The sequence below is a fragment of the Acanthochromis polyacanthus genome, chromosome 15 (assembly GCF_021347895.1).
Source record: "Acanthochromis polyacanthus isolate Apoly-LR-REF ecotype Palm Island chromosome 15, KAUST_Apoly_ChrSc, whole genome shotgun sequence".
Classification (NCBI taxonomy): Eukaryota; Metazoa; Chordata; class Actinopteri; family Pomacentridae; genus Acanthochromis; species Acanthochromis polyacanthus.
This window is the reverse complement of record NC_067127.1, coordinates 14,672,077-14,696,006: the sequence shown is the minus strand read 5'-3', so window position 1 is coordinate 14,696,006 and position 23,930 is coordinate 14,672,077. Positions and strand designations below refer to the sequence as shown.

The 23,930-nt window shown below is 41.9% G+C and overlaps 1 protein-coding gene and 1 long non-coding RNA gene across 2 annotated transcripts in view; one reads left to right on the top strand and one right to left on the bottom strand.

The window, feature by feature from the left end:
- The first annotated feature begins 220 nt into the window (after positions 1 to 220).
- Positions 221 to 23,180, top strand: kcnk12 (potassium channel, subfamily K, member 12). Its single transcript, XM_022209611.2, is given in 4 exon segments — positions 221 to 1,471; positions 19,554 to 20,035; positions 20,037 to 20,385; positions 20,388 to 23,180. Coding segments are annotated over 4 exon segments (1,227 nt in total). The 5' UTR covers positions 221 to 1,131; the 3' UTR covers positions 20,444 to 23,180.
- The window catches only part of LOC127537386 (uncharacterized), a 30,588-nt gene continuing 14,955 nt past the window's right edge, over positions 8,298 to 23,930 (bottom strand). The window contains exon 3 of the long non-coding RNA XR_007947007.1: positions 8,298 to 8,547. This is a non-coding gene — a long non-coding RNA (uncharacterized LOC127537386). The remainder of the gene's footprint in view (positions 8,548 to 23,930) is intronic.

Here is a 23,930-nt window from a genome sequence, read left to right as displayed (position 1 = left end):
CAACCTGGTATTTTGCTTTGCAGGTTGAGATTATAACCACTTCTCATTGTGTTAATATTCTGTAAATCCTGACAATTTGAGACATTTTTCAGCTCCTCTGCCGTGAGAATTTGCTATTTTCCCCCGTTTTGCCAAGCTGGTTGACATTTCCTTGAGGTCTAATTGATTAACTGAAAAGAGATTTTTTTTTACAAGAAATGATTTTTCCACCATTTCTGATCAGCATTGTGTTTTCCCTGCCCCTGGCTTCATGCTGAAGCTTTCAGGAACTTTTTTTTAAAAGCCGCTTAGTGCAGAGAGCTACTCGTGTCTGTGTTTGCGCCCACGGTGCACAAAGTGAGTTTCCACTGAGAGGAGCCTCCTCAGTGCGCATGGCACAAAGGTAACAACGGGCTGCAACGGAGTGAAAATGTAAATCCTGTCATCTGAAGACTACCTCAAGGACGCACGAGGATGCGCCTTTTTTTCCTCTGCCAGCTGCACATTTCAAGCAGGGTGTTTTTTTTTCATCCTCTTCTGTGGTGGGATCCCGTATTTCCTCTGGTTCACAGCGAAGAGTGATGTGACCATATGCGCTGATGGGGTGCAGCGTGCTACTAAAACATCCAAATAAAGCGTCCACACTTCTCCTCCAGATCAGTCGAGCCTGACGGGAGAGGACTTTAACCGAGAGCGCCTAAAAATCAACAACTTACAGAAATCCGATCTTTTCGCGGGAGATCCATTTTTTTCTTTTGGTGCAGGGGACCCGGATAATACTACTACTACTACTGCTGCTGCTGCTTGTTTTTTGTACAAAGAAGCGCATCCTGTTGGATTTAAGCTGCAGTCCACTTCACCCTCAACTGCATTGGCACAAGTGTGAGAAGAAAAATGTGCGCGTTATGAAACTAACTCTGCGGCGGATCTACAGACTAATATCCACAAGTGGGTCGTTTTTCTGCCTCTCAGTCGCACAGAATACCACTTCACAACTACAATGAGACAACGTGGTGGGCTCACTGGGGGGACTGTTGCCTGTAGAAGTGCAGAGAGAGAGCAGGACAGTGACTTCCAGAGGGTAGACGAGTGAATGCCGTCTCCGATGTGGAGCTTGTCGCTGTCCGACGCGCGAGTGGTGCTGAAATTTGGATGATGCCTGGCCAGCGACTGCAAGGCTGCCGCTCCCTGCACTTCAACGAGGACAACGGCCGCTTCGTGCTGCTCGCCATCCTCATCCTCCTGTACCTGCTGTGCGGCGCTGCGGTCTTCTCGGCCATAGAGAGGCCCTCAGAGCTGCGGGCTCACGGCCGCTGGAACGGGACGCTCCACAACTTCAGTGAGACCTTCAACATCAGCCTGCAGGACCTCAACTCGTTCCTGCGGGAGTACGAGGCTGCCATCGCCGCCGGCATCCGCGCTGACGCTCTGAGGCCAAGATGGGATTTTACAGGAGCTTTTTATTTTGTTGGAACTGTGGTGTCGACTATAGGTGGGTTGATCTCTGCAGCATTCACCGAATTCCACCCTGACCTTTTGGTTTGCAGGCATGATGTCCTCTAAATACATGCTGAAAAGTCATATTTTTTTTTTCAATAATGCAACCATATGAAGGTTTGCAAGAATGAAATAAAGAAGAATGCATAATAATGAGCTCCCACCACGAAGACAGCAATTACACAATCTTTCAGCGTGCTGTAGTGTAAATAGTGACAGGATCTGGGACCTCATGTCCTGGTAAATGATTAATATTAATATGGTTTCTGTTTGTTGAATAATCAGATCATTACTTTCAGTCTGGATGTCAGCAGGACTGGAGCTGTCTCCCTGTGGGCTGCTTCCCTTTCCACTGGCTTACATACAGAATGACATATTACAATTTTTCTGTCTTTCTTTCTTTTTCTTTTTTTTCCCCAGTCATGTGTTACAATTTGGCTGTGAGGGACTTTGGCAACGGGGGCGACATCTGACTCGCCTGCCATTTGGAACGGCACACTCATCCCTGGCTATAGGACAGCACCCATGGGTGCAGTCTCTTCTTTGCCACATTTCCGTTCAAACCAACAGGAATGTCAATGAGAAGCCCCTTCTGCTCCCCACATCCCCTCCCCTCCATTTAACATTTACTTGTGCAATAGGTCAGAAAAGAGCAAGTGTCCCTCCCAGGGCACCCCGAGGGCCAACGGTGTGGTGGACTGCATGCCTGATGGCACCAGCACACCACATCCCCAACACCCTCAGACACATAGAGGGAGCTTACTGCGAGTGGGTGAGTGAACGTGCATGGATGAACGAGCAAATGAATACACTCCAGGTAATAATTTGAGCTGACAGCAGCTGTCTGTCTCTGACCTTGCCCTCGACGAACAAACACACTCATATAGAATGTGATACCCCTGGCACCTCCTATTAATTGAATACAGTGGCGAGGCAGGAGATAAGGAAAACTGATGGCTACGTTTGGGTGCACGGGGAGAATTGGATCCACACGAGCAGAGAAGCTGTCACACTTTTATTTACTGTAGACCTGTCAGGAGAGCTTTATTGGCTCTTCTACCTTCTGCTCTTAGATACACAAACGCACAGACCTCTCAGGAAGCTCGTGCACGCAGCTCAGCCGAGTCGCTGGAGAGGACTGCCGCAGCTGTGTTTGTGTACATGTCTGTGGCAGGTTGAAATCCTTTGTACTCCAGTTGTCATGCAGCATCATCGTCTTCCCCCGACAGGGAGATCATATGATCTGACTCAGCTGCTTGAGGGGGGGGAAAGAACTGAGGGAAAAAAAAGTGATGTTGAGATTCTCGCTACATTGTTTGTCTTTTTCATATGCTCACAATGATTTCTGTCTGGAGTTTCATCTTAGCTTTGATCTCCACCCTCCCCAACCCTCTGGCTCGTGTGCCAGTTTTCCTGGATGTTTGTGAGCCGGTAATATAAAAGGGATTTCAGGGCCTCCCCACACAACTCTTTATCTGAACGGCATCCCCTTGTGCACTCTAGATGCTCCTCCCCAACTCTTTCCGTTTCTGACTGCTGTGGCTGAGGCTTCAAATCAGCAGTGACTCTTTGCTCCCCTTGATGTGCCTCCACAATATCGCTTTGAAGAATGAATGTGAGGCTGTGACCACTTCAGGCAGCTTTTTACCTGGGGTTCTGGCCAGGTCAAAAAGGCAACCGTGGATGTGTTGTTTTAGAATTTCAGGGAAATACTGCAAGAAATGTGACACATAAAAACACGCTGCAGGCTTCTTCTAACATGTGGTCTCAACAAAGGCGACAAAATCCGCTATTTGTTGGCCTTTCTCGGGAGATGAAGTTGCTCAGCTGTCATGGAAATATAGATTTCCAAATGTCCGGTTTTTCTTCTCATTCAACTTTTCTGAAAAGCTGACATAGAAAATTTGCTGTTGACCTTAAAATGGCACTTGAGAAAAACAAGCTCAACATGACATGGAATTTTCAATCATAACACACAATAGTAGGCCAGTTGTCAGTGAAGTGTCTCAGCTGACAACAGAACAAGAAATACTGTTTCCAAGGGATGGCAAGGTCAGTCTGTTTGCTGGTCGGGGCAGACAGTCTACCACTTCTGTCAACACAAAATTTTCTCTTTGACGATACTATTGGATATACTGTCTTGACATTTGGTATGATTATTTGTGGTCATTTTTCTTTTTACCTTAGCACGAGCAGCAGGTTATGATTTCTCAGTAAATTATTCTAGAAATACAAATTTGCAGACACTAAATTATGTATAACCATTTATGGACCAAAGGATGAATCCTCATCTTGGAGATCCTGAATACTTGTGTCTATTCTTCTCATTTGTCCAATTCTTTTTTGATTTCCCCACTGATACATGATTATCTTTCAGTTTGGAAAAAAGTACAGGTTTTCGGCATCAACACAACTATTTTATTGCCCGTAAGTCTGAACACACTACAGAAACAGTGTATTGAGGAGTGGGAATGTTTTAAGACAGTCTTTTAAAGCGAGTAGCTTGAGGTGTTTATCCTGAGGCAAAAAAAAGAATGCAAAGACCTCCACAGCACTGTGTCAGCGCTGGAGAACCTCACAATCGTTCCGCTACAGTGTAACAAAAAGGCTTATTAAAACCAATAATGAGGGGATGTGCTGAGCCCAAGATGCAGTGATGGTGCCCCTAGAAACTAATAGACGTGGTGAACGGTGGTATTAAAACGACTAATTCACAAAAAGAACCTAGCAAGCTTTGCTTATTGCATGATCTAAGTCTTCTTCAAAACTTGCCATTTTCTGGGTAGAGGGTTATATCTGGGGGGTTGTTGTGTTCGTTTTCAAAGGGAATTCTGGAAACAGCAGGTAGGAGTAGGAGAGGAGAGCGAGCAGTGAAAATGGCAGATCTATATCCACAATGTACATTTGGTGAGGCAGACTATTAGGTGGGGAGACACTGGTCAAGAGGAAAAACTGCAGGAATATTTTGAAATGAAACATTCAGCGAACAAACAAATACATAACAAAGCCCAAACCAAGACGCTATCAACCTGCTGGTAAATCTGAGACATTCAAATAATCAAATCTTGGCATTTTAACAAGTTAAATGGATGTATAAGGACAACTGGATACTGCGCCGCTCCTTAACCTCGCTCCCAAATGTTCCCGGTGTATGTTGGGGTACAAAGGAAGCATTTTCGCTGTCGACCATCATTGTCTGTAAAACTGATGACAGAAGAACTCCATCGACAGTTGATGTCAGTTGTTGTTCTTTGCATTATCATATGTGAGAGAAGTTGTTACATTTGTGTGACATCATCCCGTTTTTAAGTTCATGCCACATGTTGGAAAGAGCAGGGCGATGTGGTCCACAGACTGCAGAAGCTACAAAATTCTCTGAGCTTGATAAGCAATTTTTAACAAGCATGTCTTTGAGTGAGGCTCCCTGTCCCTAGTCTACTTGGTTTAAGTGTCTGGGGTCTCTCAGGCTGGCATGGCAATAGACTGCTAGTCTTGTGTTTTTTCCGTTGTCTCATTGAACTGAAGCCTCCAACATTTTGCTTGTGTTGTATTTTGGCCTACATTTTCAGACACAGCTTTACTGTCTGCATTCTCATTAAGGAGGGCACAAGAGTCTGCTCAGTAAACAGAGTTTCCATCAATACAAAAGCTATTTATAACCTCCAAGGCTGATTGATAGCTGACAACTGCCAATTAGGACAGCTCTCCGTGGCCGTTTGCAGGCCTGTACGATGCCTTCTTTGTAAGTTGCCGCAATGACATTTCGGAGAAATGCTTTGTCAATTTGGAAGTGCTGATGTGGGAATACTTGTTGGAGAATCAAGTGTACTTAGTGATGGCTTTTAACTTGTTGAGACTGAGTGGACAAAGTCACTTAGGGCAGTTGGTTGTTAGGCAGTTTTCCACACATTATTCAGCAGCAACTTCGTATGGTGTTCTGGGCTATTTATTCCTGGGGGCAGATTCTGTCCTGCCTCTTCTTGCCCCTGGCAGATACAGCAGCTCCTTGCTCCATCACACTCATATCCACCCACTCAGACAAGCCACAAAGGCAGACAAGGCAAATAACACAGTTCAACAAACAGCACACACAACACAACAAATGCGGTGTTTGCTTTATATGAGGCCCGACGTAACCTCATTGTAGTCTAGAACTTACAAAAGGGGGAGAAATGTCACAGGTAGGCGGGGTTAAGAGAAGATGAAATAGTGCTGTCTGTACAGAGGTGTGTTGCAGCGAGATGACAAGCTGCTCTTCCCTCAGGATACACAGAGATCCTCATCATCTCCTCCATCACAAGCCACTGGATTGAAATGTGATGCTTAAACAAAGTTCTCCTCATTAGGCTTTGGGCTTCAGTTTATGTTCTTATGAACTGTTTATGCTGGCACTTTATGTAAGAGAGGTGTTAAAGACACTGTGTGGTATTTTCCATGTTGCAATTTATAGTGTTGTACTGAATTGCAGTAGAAACACTTCATAATTTATCCTAAAGCTGCACTAATCAATAATTTCTACATTACTAATGGATCAGATGGCAGTGTGTGATGCGTCAAACTCAGAAAGAAATATCGCCTAAATCTATAGACCCCAATCAATTCTACATGTGTTAAGACATCTTTGAGCCCGTCGCTTTGGCTTTGCAGAACATAACTTTACTCATGTTTCAGTCTCGTCTACAATGTTTCCTGGCAGCTGTTTTCAGCAAAGAAACCCCCATACACTACCTGCCCAGCACCATATAGAAGACAAAATTAACAAGGTGGTGAACACAGTGAAGCATATAGCAGGTAAAGGTCCATGTTCCCCTCGAGGTAGAGACCAAAACAGAGCTAAAAGGAGAGCGACTATTGGATATAATGTCCGAATGGATTTGTACATTATCTACAGAATCTTGAATGTAGTGTCTCCAAGGTCCCCAAGAATCAAATCAATACTTCATAAACTGGTAACTTACAAATTTTGAAAGGGAACATTATTAGCATTATAAACCGTACAGTAGAGCTCTCAAGCTAAGCATTAGATTGTTGCTGCGTAAGAACATATGCAAGAATGTAACATGCCTTCAAACTGAGCTGGTTGCATCTGAAACAGCACTTTAGAGTTTCAAATGGGGTCAGTTATAGTACCATGGTGCCTCTGCCAGGACAGTAAATTAAGATTTTTTACAAGGCATGACACAGTGCCAAAATGAATAAGACTCACAACTTTGCAGAACTTCTGAATGGGTTCTTTGAGGTCTAAGATATCATGTTTATGTCCGCAAAATGATTTCATTTCAAAGCTTGTATATATCAGGTAAATTGTGTGAAGTGGTGCGTAAAGAGTCATTATACTGCCAACTTCAGTGACACCAGCCATAGAGAATATGGGAAATCATAATAGACTGTACCAGTTCAGCAGAGCGTCTACAGACTCCTGTTAATGAACACTGGATTTGATATAGGAGCAACACTCTTTGCACTCTCCTCTCACAGTAAGAAGGTTGTGGGTTCAAACCTGCTGGTTGGCTGGAATGTTTTTGTGTAGAATCTGCATATTCTCCCTGCGTGGGTTTTTTTTCTTTTCTCTGGCTGCTCTGGCTTCCTCCCACAGTCCAAAGATATGCATGGTCGGTTAATTGGTGATTCTAAACTGGCCGTAGGGTTGAGTGTGAGCGTGCACGGTTGTTACGGAGCTTCTATATTGTGATCAATGCAAGAGAAGATTACAAAAAATAAAGAACCACCCATATCCTCATCTGCATTTCTGCAGTGCTGGTAAACAATCAGGCCTAATGGCTTCGAGGATATTCCTCTTCTCATCTTCTCGCGCCAATTTAAAAAGTGCTGATTTGGCAGCGGACTCTCATTGAGTCACACTTGTGAGCTTTGTGCAACTATTACACGCCTGTCTGACCAGGATCCATGTATCTGGAGGAGAGCTGCCCGCCAAATTTGTCCTCTGTACTGTACTCTACCGCGCTTTCTAATTCATGTGCTTCTGAGGTTACAAGACAATGTCACCTCAGCCTGGTGGAGCGTGTGTTTGGCATTTAAGCAGTGTGAAATGTCACATGATGGACTGCGTGGACTCCTGAAGGCAGGCTGTGTTTTTGCTTTGATGTCGTGTTCTTGTTTAGATTAACCGCGCCGTGCTGCCTCGCTGGGACAAAACCATCTGTGTTGCTGTTGCTGTTGCTGTATGTTATGGATGTGCTTTCAGGAGGTGGATGGGAAAGGTTTGCAATCTGTGAAAGCAAATTCATTGCCACACAGCAATGTTTCAGACTTGTTCTTGCTGCCCGTCTCTCACTTCTGCATTGTCCCAGACACGGATGATTACTAGCATCTATCTATCTTGGACTTTTTCTGCAGCACACTCAGTTAGTTGGATTCGATCATCCACTCATTTTGATTTTATCGTGTGCTTCTGTAGTATGAAATAGAAGCTGCTCATATTGGACAAACAATACATTGCCTATTACATGAAGATCACCTTATAGATCCATTTGAAGCTGGTCAGTATGACTCTTCCCTCTTCTTTGTTTCTGCTGCTGTCTCCTCCCCACCCCCCCACCCCTCTCTTTAGATCTCCTGGGCTACTCTGTGAAATCACAGACTCAGAGGAAATGTCACTGTTAAAAATGGAAAACAGAGGGCCTTCAGTCACATGAAAGGCTCTGGAGGTCTTTTTAGACTGTGTACAGCACAGAAATTGTCTCCCAGGCAAGGAAGTTCAGCTGAATTGTGCCACCACTACATATAGGATTATGTCCAAATTACTGAAGAATTCAAGGCCTTAAAGTTAATCAATTTTTAATCAAAAGAAATGAAAAAAAATAACTCACAGAGAATTAATACATGAGATTGGTAGCTGGCTTGGTCGCTATAGAAGCTGAGGTAGCTTCTATAGCCTCGAGCAGAGATGAGGAGCAGGATACAGAGGTCTTTCTAACTCCACACCTCCTGATTCTTTTCATCTTCAGAATTACAGTCTTCAGTCTCCGTTGTGCGCGGGGGCAAGGCACATCGCTTGAATACATTTCTCAGATTTCGCCCTAGGCCCCCGTCACAGCAGACGTTGTGACTCTGCAAAATGGGAAAAACACAGGTGTTACTAATAACATTAATAAAGTACCATTTGTCCTGGTGAGCCCCAGCACAGTGAGCGAGCACGTATAATACCAGAGTAAAAAAAACTAAATGGAAGTCAGCCATCATTAAGTACATTATTTATTCCTCTGCTGTTCCCATTGTGGCATGTCATCTGTGAAAAAGGTCGGCTCCTTTTAGAGCCACAAAAGACTTTCTTTTCTCCCACATGTACGCCCCAAGAATTCAGAACTTTAATGCATAAAATTGACTTAAAGTATATATTCCAATTTTGCAGATTTTGTGCTCAGGTATAAAAGATACTTAAACTAATATGTGCAAACCAGTTACACTTGTATTTTCACACCATATAGGTGTATTTTCCTTAAACAAAATAGAGTCTACGGTCACACCAGCATCTCTGTGAGTCTGAACAACGGTCTGTAAATAAAAGATAAACCAAGTGACTTCACATTACCCACTGGTTCGTGGACTAGCATTTTATATCCTCGAGATTGGAATCTGACATCCGCCATATTGCTCTTTTGAAACAGGATGTGAGAGAGGGGAGTGGATCTAACCTCAACCCTTTGACCCAAAGTGGGACCATAATGTACAAAATGAAGATCACGTTGTATTCAGAAAGTCTTCAGACCAGTCTTTAAAAATGTTTACTGAAATATAATTTTAAGTGAGAAGTAATTTTTCAATAGATTTCTCTACAATCTGACTTTTTTGTAACAACAGAGTCACCCTCTGATGGCCGTCGGGAAAAACGCAAGTTAAAGTCACTTTGCCTTTAGTCCCTCATAGCCAAACCATTCTTTTTAGTGCTGATGCAGAATGGTCTGTCTGCACCACATTAGAACACTGCTATAGGGAGAACAACAGCAGCCATCATCAGTCAGTATCGTCCTGAGCGGGGCTAAGAACAGGTTCAGTTCCTCTCCTTCCTGGCTGCTTCCTGGTGTGGTGTGGAAATCTGTGTGTGTTTGTGTGTGTCTGGGCATGCGCCTATATGCTTGTGTGTGCACGCAAAGCAAACCTACCGAGAAGCACAGGCTTCCATAAATCCCCATCATAGTTAACTGCTGTCGTACAGGATGGCTGTACACACCTCTGTGCTCTGTCACAGCGGATCATAAATCTGCCCTGACCGGCTAAGACGTACACTCGCCTACGTACAGTAAGTCACAGACTCAAATCATCATGGCCAAGATGATACCAAGATCATTTTAGAGGACACAGCAAATTTGCCAGGCTTCCTCCTCTTCAAACTGATTAGCATTTCACTGATTCTGCTCTTTGCACCGGCAAGGCGAAGAGGGGATAAAGTCTCTCTGCTCTGCAGTCTTCTGACCTGCTCCCTGTTGGGGTTAATTCTGACAGACACTGTAGCTTTTTACTCTGGTGTTCACATTTTGATCATCATCAGTTTCTCTGACAGTCCAATTTGCACCGCGGCTGAAGCCCCTGCTGACTTGCAGGTATGAGAGTTTTTAAACTTTCCCCATAAGCAGAAAAGTCTGTCCCCTGAAAGTTGTGTATGTTTTGGGAACCATCGATGCTAACCTTGCCAGCAAGTTGATTTCTCGCGATATTTGTGAGTTCACAAATCTCTCAAGAAACCATCTTGCTCAGCTCCCGCATTCACTGTTCGTACAGAGCCAAGTTGGCACGGGCCAATCACGCAGCAGTATTCGTGTGTGGGGCGGGATATCCGGGTGTGAAGACGACACCAAGCGCCAGTAGATCAAAACAAACATGGCAACGGAGGACAACGATCGTGTAGATGCTGCTATTAAGTCAGTTTTAGCTGAATCTCCTATCGCTTCTTTGAAGGAAGAACAACGAGAGGCGCTTTGCGCATTTCTGGATGGTAAAGATGTTTGTGCTTTTTTACCTACGGGTTTTGGTAAGAGTTTAATCTACCGCTCCGCTCGTTGTGAAGATCCCGCGATTGGCTAAAAACAAACCTGTCAGAGGCGGGACATATTGTTGCATTGTCCAATCCGTGCCTCTTTCCTCCGAACGGATTTACATGGAGCGGTCCCAGATTGATATTATGGAGTACTATCAAGTACTACACAATTATTAATCTGGCTATTGCCAGGTTACATCGATGCTGGAAAATCAGACACACACTTGGAGTGTGCCGGCATGAATGTTGACACTTATTCCATGTCTGCACCAGAAGAACATTTATTTATTAGAATCATGTGTATAAATGGTTATTAATGGTAATAAGATACAGTAGGTTGGTGAATGGATTTGGCAGTGGTCCATGTGTCTCTTTGTATGAAGGAGGGGCTGATTGTATGAGACCAGAGAGACAGGAGGACAGCAGCTCGACATGCTGCAATGGTGCATCTTTCCAATGGCTAAACGCAAACAACATACTGGAATTTTATAAAATGTACAACTGTCAGATCTGAGATGAATCAAAAATCCTCTCAGACTCGATCACTTTCCTTTGAGCCTCAGGGACTGAAAAAAGAGCAAACACTATCCCAGAGTCTCTGCACCAAAGAGCAACACGTTAATTCTGAGCATGACCTTGAATCAGTAAGATGGTCGATTATCATGATTAGATTACAACCTGAAAAAAATTGACAGAGCATTATGTCATCCTTGCAGGCTGAGATCATAGATCACATAGCGGGAGTTAAACATATAACGCATTTTAATCTGTTTGAACTAGAGGAAACTCTGCTCTTGATTCTGCTTTATCTAGGGAATTGTGTTCTTTTAGTAAAACCACATGAGCTTCTCAGAGAATCTACCCTGTGGAGCTCAGCTGACTGGAGCTGCACCGCATTGCTCCAAAACACCTCACAGCCAATGGTTGCACTGGTTTTTTGGGCAGCCAGTGTATGAACAGGCTTCTCTCACACAAAACTCTTCCATCTTTTGACACTTGGACACACTGAGTTGGCATACATTTGATTCATAATGAAGGAATTATTATCCCTGAAAAACACTGATCACACATAGCCTGAAAATATCTTGTCCCAGTGCCAGCGTTCACAAATGATTCTGCTACCTCCAGGCTGGCAGCCTCTGGTGGAGTCAAACAGTCTCAGACTCATAGTGGGCACATTCAGTTAATAGAAAGTTAAAAAAAATATTTAATTGTGAGCAACAGAGCATTGCTTCATCATTCCTCTAAGACAGCTTTCTGCGGTTTCTCTATGTATGATCCAAGATCATTACTGCAGCTGTCAGTAACGTAGCAGTTCCTGACAGAGATTGAGTTTTTTTGCACAGCCTTAAATTTCAGGGACTTATGCTTTCACATTAGCAGCAATGAAAAACCATTAAATCGAATGTCTGCTGAAGCTTGAGCATTCATTTCCTGCTGCTTTCTTGTTTGGTTGTTTTCATGAGGTAGCTAAAAATATGAAGCAGAGCTATGAAAGACATACAGTTGTATTTTCATGAACATATCTGTATTAGCTGTTAGCTGAACATGGAGGTTTATCACCTCGATCTGAGGACGATAGTGTTTCAAAAGCTCCACCTGGACAGGTGTGTTTACTCTGGGGAATAAAACATGAGGGCTTTATGTACCTAAGCTTTTATTCAAACATTGATAGTGCATACAGTACTAGATAATAAGAGGCACAAGGACACAGCCTTTAGATCCATCAGACAGAAGCTATTAATCTGATGAGAGAATGACTCCACAGTCACACGGAAGGACAAAATCTCTGTTACTGTTTGTAGAAGAACACTTAATGAATCTTAATTTTGTTTTTGCTTCTTTACACCCAGACTTCATTATCTGTGAACAGTCTTTTTGGTTCTGCAAACATGAAAGACAGGTTAAAAAAATGACGACAAAGGGATACATGCTGGTGCAGATCCAAAGAGAATGTAGCTTTTTTTTGACAATAAATCAATATTGACCACGGTGGAGTCATCAGCGCTCCTGGCTCTTTTTGTCGGTCAATTAACGATCGAGATAGAATTTTTTTTTTTTAAAGACTGAGTTCATTTTCAGAGGAGTCAATTTTTTTTTAGAAAATCATGCCAAAAAAAAGGGATAAGGTGTGAGAAGGGTTATGCTATTACTTCTTATAGTGTATAAAGAAGCTGTTATTGCTTTTATTGACCTGCTTTAATGAATGTTACCCGCATGGTTCTTTATGGCCACATCAGTCCAAAATTTCTTATTCCTGTGCAGCACAAGACGCTCATTACCAGCGCTTTGACATGACGAGTAGATAACTTTAATGTATTGCCTGTACTGTGTGTGGGTGTGCTGGGTATGAACTTCAAAGCCACATTGTTTTGCTTCAGGGCCCCATAGAAATATTGTTTGCACGTCTTGGCTTTGGGTGTTTTTTTTTCTCTAGTAATATTACAGTCTTTGCTTAATTTGTGTGTGCAGATGCAAAAATATGGCCGCATCTCACACTAAACTTGGCAAAATGCGACCTATTCTATCATCTGCTTTTTGTAAAAGTGGCATCGGAGTGTGAACGTTGCTGCTATGAACCAGTCTGCCAGTAATCTTGGCAGCTCCTCAGCAGATGGTGTGGCGACGATGTCTCGGGTCGGGTCTGTTGCTGCTTCCTCGGCCCTCTGTCCTTCGCTGCAGACCCCCACCACGCCGCACCCATGACTAATGATTTCCTGTTCGTCACAGAAACACAGTCATGAGGGGGACGGGCATGCGTGGCGTTTTCTGCTGCTGCTCTTATCAGGCCAATTTAAGACTGCTCCCACTAGTGGGACACAGTTGGCTTGACTGGGAGCTTGTTTTTTAAGCGCATTCATTTGGGGACATGGGGCAAGAGGACGCAGAGACTGGGTTCTTTTTTTTGGTTTGCAAATCAGTCCAATAATGAATTTCTGGGTCCATTTTCAAGGCTTCAGGGAGTTGTGGGGGAGGATATTGTCTTTAGTGACCTTCAGACTCAGTACTATTTAGAAAGGCAGTGAATGTACAGCGCATGTCCTTCACAGAAACATGACCCGAAGTGCTTTTAGCAGCCCTTTATTCTCATCTGGATGTCCATTAGAAGCTTTAACCTGCTTAAAATAACTCTATTTAATATTTTCCGGCATTGTCCTCCCAGTATCTTCTCATCTGTTGATAATCATTTTAGATTTTACTTCATATTCCAAGTTGAACTCATTCATAGTACGAGCAGGGTGGCTCAAACATGAGACAAAAATATGCTCAGCTATATGATACCTGTCCTTGTGAGGCTATTTCCCAACAAAGTGAATCAATAGATCTTTTTCTGGCTACTTTGTTTTGCAAAAAGCTGTCAAGTGGGCCTTGATCAATCGTGACACCAGCTCCAAGGAAAACTGCAGTAACTCCAATACACACACACACACACACACACACACACACACACACACACACACACACACACACACACACACACACACACACACACACACACACACACACACACACACACACACACACACACACACACACACACACACCAGAGATCAAGTAAATTATTTCACTGTTATTGTCTTCTGAATCAACAACTAATTAATTAGCATTTGGACTGTTAACAATTGCTTCTGCATCGAAATAACGTGCCTAAATCGCCGTTTTAAAATGAATAGACTGCTGCAGTAGATTCCTCTTTGCTGCAGACCTTTATTGTTGCACTGGGCAACCTGTGCCTTCATTATCATAGACATGGAAACAGTAGTTTATTTTGAGTCAATCCCATATACACGAGCTTGCTGTCCTAAATACTAACTAGTGCACCAAATGCTCAGCTGAACATAGTTTGGAACAAACACACCATTTACTCCTGTTTGAGTAGCATTTACTAAAAGCTAGCAGGAAGCTGTTAAAGGAAATTATACAGCTTTTAAATGAATGAAGCTTCATACTTGGAGGTGCATATTTTAAATATGCAATAACTAGTTTTTGCCGCTTTTGGGCATCAGAAACAACTTACAAGTGACCCTTACAATACATTAGTCTTCTTTTAGCTCTGTTTTTGGTCTCCACCAACTACTGAGGGACATATCTGGACCGTCTGCACCTTTAAGTGTTCTTTTTTCTCAGCATTTTTAAAAAAAAATGTATCTATTTTTTTTAATTTGCTATAGCTGGAAGGTGAGGCTGATTGGAGCAGTTGGGCAAAATCAAAACTTGCAAGTCTCACATTTAGAGCTTCAAAGTCCACTAAAACACTCATTAGAGCAGATGGGAGCTGTAGAGTTAGATGATAATTATCTGTGGGTTTGTCTCAGTGAGCAGACCCTTTCACTTCACATATAACCATCTGATCAACTGTCCTTATAAAAATCTTGGTTATAGCTGCTTTAGAGATTTACATCCTCAGTAGGAAGTTATGGGCTTTGGGCTGAATGCCACAGACTGGGCAGGAAATTTGGAAAGTACTGAGAAGTGAACTAACACATCATTAATGTTGACATTTTAAGCACCTGTTGATAGTAACCTAAATATTTCATATTTTTCTTTATCTCCTATGTCACTTTTGTGAATGCATCTATGTTTATTCAGTTTATTCATTAGAATAGCACATTTTATAATCTTTCACCCCTTGAGCTGAGGAGAGATCGAACAACAGTGCCCTTTATAGATTATTTAATCGCTGCTGTTAACTCCTTTGTGCTACAAACTCTCCAGATAATGAAATGACTCTTGAAGATTTAGCGCAGCTCAGAGTGGTTCTTCTGTGTAAAATTTGACGATTGATTGCCGCTCAGAGGCAAGCGGTCTGCTAAGTGGAGCAAAATGAAATGGAGAGCATTCACGAAGTCCGTCAATATATCTATTAGCATCACCCTCAGTAATCTGTGGGATTTGTTTAGACCCCAAATTTACTACACGGCTTAATAAACCACTGCATTTTGCCACTGGACTGTAATGAGAGCTGCTCAGTCTAAATTGTGTCGGCTCTCTGATAGCTGCTCAGCACATGTGATTTACACTTGGTGATAAAAGCCAACCTAAATACTGAAGTCACTACAGCCTAAAATCTATTTTTGTCCTCCCCCGCCCACATTTCATCTCCCCAAAGCACCTTCTTCATCTTCTTGTACTCTTAAAACTGTCAAATTGTAATTAATGGATACTAATGGCACCATTTCCATCACTTTCCCTCTGGTTGAATCTCTAGTGTGTAATTATGTATGTATGCATCATTAACCATTAGAATATAACATCATTTTCTATGTTGAGTCGAGCATATTTTATTTAATGTTAATGGATAAATACTCTCTCAGGGCTCTGATTGAATTGGATTTGCACACATATGATTTCCTGCCTTATCAAGTCCAGCTGAATGAAATGGCTCAGCTCGGAGTGCAAAGTGTTGAGCGAGGTCAGCAGCAGGATCACAGTCGGAAGATTGATCAGTTGGAGTCTTTAATCAAGGATTTTAAATTAAGAAAACTGAGAAACAAAGAGTTTGCTTCTTTTTTTTGACTTACCCACCTTTTGCTTTGTATTCTTGTTCTGTTTTCACTAATGCGTCTTGACACAGTAGTCTGGAGTAATGGCTCTGAAATGCTACACTGAATCGATGCCCGGTGCCTTTTCCTCTCTTAGGTAATTTACTTGGTAATGAGAGACGGTGCGGAAGACTGTCTCTCCATTCGCTGAGAAGATGTAATCTGTTTTCCCTATGATTCAGTTCTGTAAGAGAGTCTTCGGTTGCTAATTAATTAACTATGAAACAGTGAAATAGGATTTCACTGAAGGGTTTAATTTGGGTAATCGCTGCCCCTCACCTTTCGGTCACCCTGCCTTGCTTTTGGCTCGGTTACTCAGCATGTTCACTATCACAAGAGCAGATTTGATGTCTGGAGCGAGGTATAAAACCCTACAAGGGTCTGAATATCTGTCTGTCTGCCTGCGTGTGTGAGGCGGTGAAGTGTGTGTACATGTGTGGACATGTAGGGGTTATATTCCCTCTTGTCTATAAAACAATCTGTATCAATCAGCCCTGATCTAAATGACCCAACATGTCAACAGCAAACCCACATGAGAGTGGTTTTCAGTGCTGGAGATAAGGTCAAAAAAGCCATTTTGGCTATCATAAAGGAAGTATTGTCTAGATATTGATGTCATTTATTACCTGACAAGGATGGTTGCTGGAAAAAGGGGAGAAAGTGCCGCCCTAATGCTCTGAGAAGACTGAAATGGAGGATAGCCATGATGGAAAAATCAATTAACCTTGGCCTGGAAGTGAAATGGTTGATCTTTCAGCACGATTTTATTTGTTGACAAATATACCATCTGGTATTGCGTGGATAAGGGGCTTGACATTGTCGGTGTGTTCAAGTTTGTGTGCATGTGCACATCGGCCCTGAGATAGAAATATGAGGGATGTAAGTCTGCATACAAATATCCCTGTAATGTATACATATGGGAGCAGAACATTTGCACATGAAAAATCACACATCAGGACGACATGTGTAAGAGGTCTAATGTCAGCGCATCTGTGGGCCGTTGCAGCCAAAAGCTTCTATAATGAGATGTTTTAGAATATATGTGAATGTTTTTACTGATAAGACCATTTAAGTCATGTGTTTGGAATCTTACCCCACAAATACTGCCATACCAATGAAAGAAGCTTGAATCATTGCAATATGAGAATGTCAGTGGCTGCTTTTGGTGTGGAATAGTTAAACCTAACTATTTAATAGCTGGAAATTAAATTCTGTACTAACATCAAGCCCTATATAGTGTATTTTGCCCTGTGGGTTCATTTAATTAGAAAAAAACATTGAGGTAAATAATTGTTTTTGTAAATTAGTTCTTACATCTCCTCCTCTGATGGAGGCAGCTAAAATGCTGGAAGAATGTATAATATTTTTTTGGCCTAATGGGAAACAACGCTGCACTCAAGACACTCATCAGCAAATGTTAACTTCAGAGCTGCACCTGTGACGCTCCTCAAGACTGAGAAGTGCTCCTTCAACATGCAGCAAAATCCGTAAGCATCCTCTCGTCTAATAGCCCCTTCCTCAGCTGGAACACTCAGTCAAACTGACTAAGAACTCAGAAGATAGCAGGAAGCCAAATCACACAGCTGAGGGGGAAAAAAACATATTCAGAGAGCTTACCAAAGCTTATTCCTGGCATCCTTCTCACTTTTATATACCCCTAAGTCCTTCATATTTGCAGTCTGACCAACAGCAATAAACAGCAGATTTAACACAGTATGTAAACATATGCTGTACTTACCGCCTCATGAGGCTTTTCACTATGCAAATTGCTTTAAGATAAATATATAAATATATGATAATATGATATAAACTTACTTCCTTGAACTATAGTGACACTAGATGTAACAAAACAGATGCTTGCATTCAGTAATGCCTCTTTTCAAAGACTCCCTCCTGGCAAAAGTCAAGTTATTTGCCTTGTTAGCAGCTCCATGCCATATTTTTATATGATGGCAGACATGTTGAGTGTGTGAAGAAAACAGGCAACACCATGTACATGTGACAGCCTCAAAAACACAGATTCAGACTTCCAGGGTTTAAACCTAAGGAGCCAGTCCTGCAGGGCTTTCTTTGTCATCAATATTCTTCAAAATCGAATTCCATGTTCGAGAGATGGGTTGAAATAGAGGTGGGGACTTCATAGACCATCATGTTCTAAAAGAAGCAACAGTGTGAAGCTACATCTAAGCCTTTTGAAGGTATCAAGGGATCATTTTCATGACAACAAACCTAAACATGTAACCCCGATACAGAGAGATGAGTGTTTAGGGGTTTAATCAATGACTCGACAGCGACTATAATCAATTATTCAAGATTCTGTTCCATGATGTTACAACAGTCACCTTGCAATAAAAAGCTTACGTTCATGCATCACCATGTTACAGAATAAAGCAGCACATGTTGTTCTTTCCTGTGGCGATAAGGAGAATGTTTCTAAAATGCATGATAGTCTCCATTGGTTAGATGTGAAAAATAGATTGTTGTACTGACTGATGGTGTTCATTAGGAATATAATCACAACAAAAATGCCAAATGCTTGTAAAATAAATTGTCTTGTAGTACAGAAACACATAATTACTCAAGAAGACATGCTGCTGGAAATCGTTTTACCCTATCTAAGTCATTTACTCAATATACAGTAATATACAGAGCAATGAAAGAATGAAATTCACTCCCCAGTTATAGAACTCAACAGAGGAACATAGTAAACTTTAAAATAAAACTAAAAGATTATTACTCAGCACAAAATTTCAGTTAGTAATATCCATGAGTTGCTCAGGAGAGCAGAAGTTGGTAAAATACAGTAGTTAAATTAGAATAAATCATAAATTCAAATGTAGTGGCTGCACTGTTACAACAGTAAGACAGATTCCAATTACACTGTATGTATTGTGAATGTAATTAATAGTATGGATGCAGGGTTTGGTGTTTCATTGTTCAGGAGACTGATATCATGGTTAGTTTCTGAGCTAGATCGTTCTTTAATCATTATTATTGTTGGGTCATGGCATCTTTGCAGAAGAACAAAATCTATTTTTATGGCTATTCAATGTGGGCGTATTGTGTGTTGCATGTTTTTTGGTTCAGCATGAGTTGTGTACATGTATGTCATTTTTATTGTGTATGTGTATTCTTGTATGTATCGTTTATGTATTCTATAATTCTGATTTGTATGCATTATGTGTACATGTTGCATTTTAGTGTCACAAATGAAGTTATGAAGGCCCCAGGAAGAATAGCGGCTGCCTCGCAAAAGCTAATAGGGGATCTTAATAAAATAAACAAACAAAACCATCAAAACTAATTATTACTCTGTATTTTCTGCACATTATTGGTGTTGCAATCACTCTGCTCCTTTACAGAATTTTTAATTGTTAAGAAAATATGTTTAGACTCAGGATGTAAGCTTCATTCATCGCGTCCCTTGTGTCACACAAGAGATATAATTTCCTGTAAGAAAGCTCAAAGCATCTTGTAGGAGAGAATTAAACGTTTAGTTTCAGATATAAGACTTTAATGTCTCTGTTTTGTCTCTGCAGGTTTTGGGATGACAACACCTGTGACGATTGCAGGCAAGGTGTTCCTGATCTTTTACGGGCTTCTGGGCTGCGCTGCCACCATCCTCTTCTTTAACCTCTTCCTGGAGCGTATCATCACACTCCTGGCCGTGGTGATGAAGGCCGTGAGGGAGCGACGGATCAGGAACAGCGGTCTGCTCCCACCAGGAATCCGCCACGATTTCTCAGCCTACTCCCTGCCAGGATGGAAACCCTCGGTGTACCACGTGATGCTGATCCTCGGCCTGTCAGCCATCACCATCTCGTGCTGTGCGTCGGCCATGTACTCCCCCGTCGAGGGCTGGGCTTACCTAGACTCACTTTACTTCTGCTTCGTCACGTTCAGCACCATCGGCTTTGGGGACTTTGTGAGCAGCCAGAGCGCGGCGTACGAATACCAAAGCCTCTACAGGGTGGCCAACTGCTGCTTCATGCTAATGGGCGTGTGCTGCATCTACTCGCTGTTTCAACGTTATTTCTATCGTCATCAAGCAGGTGCTCAACTGGATGCTGGAGAAAATGAGCTGCTTGTTTTGCCAGCGCTGCAATAAGGCCAATGCCTTCCTGAGCAGACGCAACGCCATCCGCCCGGGTTCCAAGAGCCGCCAGAGTCGGTTCGACAAGCCCGACTCAGATGGACCCTGTGATAGCGACACTGAGGGACGCAGACTATCAGGGGAGATGATCTCTATGAAAGACCTTGCAGCCTCTAACAAGGTGTCTCTGGCCATCATGCAGAAGCAGCTGTCTGAGTCTGCCAACGGATATCCCAGAACAGTCTGTGGCAGCTCTCGCCATAATGGTTTCTCTGGGGGGTTGGAGCTCTGGGGATCATGAACAACAGGCTAGCAGAGACAAGTAACTCCAGGTAGAGGACACAGTGAGACAGAAAGTACTGGAGCTCTTTATTCTAACAAACCAAGAGGTTGAACGCCATATAACAATACCAGGCTTCTGAGAGGGACTGTCAGTGTAACTTGTTATGCATGATACATATGATTTTTTTGATACTTTTGGTTGGAATTACAAGCCTGTGGTGATAAAACAGGGAATGATGGTGATGATTTTGGTGAATATGATGATGGCATGAAGAGAGAACCACAGAGTCATCAAAAAAAAGAAAAACATAAGTTGATGTGGAAGCATGGGGACCACCCGCCACTCATTTCATCAACCTCAAATGAGAACAAATCACTGAAAATCTCTGAAAAATCAGTGTTAGTCTGCAGAATACATAGCCTGCTATGCTCGCTCGATATATGAGACTTAAACAAACTATAATGTTGTGCAGTAAAGGAACCACGGGAAGCGTAGAGCCTCGTCTTTACAGTTTTGGGGGGTTTATTTGAATGTACATACTGAATGCTGATATACACAAATGTAATCGCTGAATGATATAGCACATACTGATCTATGCATTATACTTTTCATGCATTTTTGCACCATTTCTAGACCTTCCATCGATTGCGTAAAACACTCCCTTTATTTTGTCCTCTTCTATCCTCAGGTGATTGCTTTCATTTTTTGGGGGGAAGTAGAGTTTCTAAGAGTGACCAAGATGTAGCTGATTTGAGCAGGGTGGTAGTGAAGGGTGTTACAGTGGCACAGAAACAGGCTACAAAGAGTTATTTCCTATTCCTCAAGATGGAGGAAAGAGCAGAGTTGAAGAATGAAAATCCATTTCTCGTGAGAGAGGAACCGGCCTTCTTATCAGCTAAGCACATGCTTCGGCGGCCGAAGACTTTGACTTGAAGGGTAAAAGGAGGCACCTTCTAACTCTTTCTCTCTTTTTCAAGCCCACAGCTGTGTGCGAGGAAAATAAACGATAAAGGCAATGTTGTCATTATTTCTTTGAATGCAGGATACAGACACGTGTTGGTAAAACAGAGCAAAATGAGGAATGGAAGTGAAATGTAAGGAAGTAAATTGTAGTTGGCTTTATCCCAGGGGCACATTATGTTAAATGATGCAGATTGAAAGTAGCCGGGTCAGTCTCAGATGCTCGAGTGGAAAACAAAACCCTGAAGGATTTTCTCACTTGCACTGATTTATTATTGTGAGGATTTTCTGTTTTCATTGACTTCTTTGCATTTCTAAGTTTCTCTAAGAGAAAAAAACGCCCGTAGATGTTGACTTTTTTTTCTTGATTTCAGTGTAAACGTGCAGCGAGGTTTAATAAATGGAGGGTGTTTGTGGAGGATATGGTGCTACCCTGTCAGGCTGAACGATCAATGTCCTTGTTGCGGGCTACTATCTCTTAGAAAGGCGTCGGTGATTTAAAAACCATGCGTTGGTGTTTGATGTTTGCAAACAGCAAGACAGCGGAGGAGACAGTGATAGTTAAAGTGTCCAGGGGATGTTGATGAAGCAGGGAGAGAGAGGGTGACAGGAGTAGTTTAGAGGAGCTGGCTCTAATGGACTCAATTCATATCCAAATTCATGCCCGGTTCAAATCGACGGCCTCGCTCAGCCAAGGGCTTAACTTTTCCTGGCGTCACATCTTCACCATCTAACGTCCCCTCCGGCCCGCTCTCGTCTTTTTCCCTTTTGTCATCTCTGCATTCGCTTCACACACACTGCACCAAAAAGCCTCCCGCTTCCTTTTTTCTTGCAGACCTCGGCTCTCTCCTCACGCCCATCACCCCTTACACTGTGAATATGAGACATGCCATAAATGTGTATATATATATCTAAGAAGCATCGGAATGTCTTAAAAAGCGCTTTCACAACAAGGCGTGAATTGGATCTGGATCTATCCTTTGTTGATTTCCATCATTTCAGTGCATAGATCGGAATAATTTCCTTTACTCCCCCAGTCTCACCAAGAGGATTAGAGAAAATGACTCAGGTAGTTTAAATCTTCAGGCTTGTCTTAGTTTTTCCTGCATGCCATTATGGTAAAGCCATACAAGATAGCTGTATATATCTATAAACAGAGTACTCTTTAAAGTCTATTTTATACATATAGCTTACAAATGTCTACTCGTGGATGACTGAAAAAGTCTCACTGTCACATGTCTCTTACACGGTCAGTCAGCAGATTGACCGGATTCAGCATTCAGAGATAACTACCCTATGAAAACAATGCTAGAAAAACAAAGGGAACACAGCTTTTTTTTCTAGATGTTGAAGATATTTGACATTTTACAAAACACAGACTTTTGCTGTCGTTTCTTTTAGTTCAATGGGAAGATTGATAACACGCTCACATCCCATAGTCTCATCGGTCTTCTTATCTAACTCTCCACAAGATTACAGTTGAGCTCTGTCTCCATAAAATGACGTCCTGCACAACGAAACTACATTCTCAAAAACGTTTGAGGGAAATGCATCTCCTCCCCAGATAATGTCACACATTAGTAATCAGGGTATTTTCACTGTATATTCTATTGCTTTCCTACTGTTGCTTCATTGAAGGACATTTAAATGTAGAAAAATGATGACATGTGACAGATAGATAGATAGACAGGTAGATAGATAGATAGATAGATAGATAGATAGATAGATAGATAGATAGATAGATAGATAGATAGATAGATAGATAGATAGATAGATAGATAGATAGATAGAGATCAAACTGTATTTTGACAGTTTATGCTTATTACTCGTAGATATATAGAACAGATTCAATATTTTGTTGTGAATACAATCTGTAATTATAAAAGATATTTCTTATTTAACAAGCTTATCTATGTATATTCAAAAAACACCAATTATGTTTCTGCTGATTGTCACTAATTGTATCGATTTTTAAAATATACTTCTAGTATTAAACTTGATTAACCGTTTCATCTACACAATAAAAAGGAGATATTTGCAAAGCTAGGATAGACCTGCAAATGTATTTGAACATACTTCTTTATATTTTTAATTCAGTTTATATTTTTTGTTTATTTCAAAAATGCAGTAAAAAAAACTGCACTTAAACAAAATGGAAAATTTGGTAAATTACAGCAGGACTTGTTGCCCTGGCAACCTAGAAATTCACACAAGTTGTGAAGGAGTGTAATTTAACCCAACTGTGATATTTTTCTCAACCCAACCAAGCAGTTTTGGTGCCTAACTAAACTTCCAAAATAACCTATGCCCTGGTCTTTGTCATCTCTGAACTCGGACTTTGTGGTTCTTTGAATGTGAAACATTTCTAGTACATCATCCAGTTATGTTGTATAGAAACGTCATTTTGGGAGACACAGTTGAGGAATTACATGTTTTCCCCCCCAAAATGTCAATTTACCTCCTTAAACAAAGCCCAGCAAAGTGGCTCAGTGCAGTGTATCGAGCAGACGTTGGTGATGTGAGGCTTGCAGCACCACGGAGTTTCATGTGTTGCTGAAAACAGTCACACTGCCAAACAGA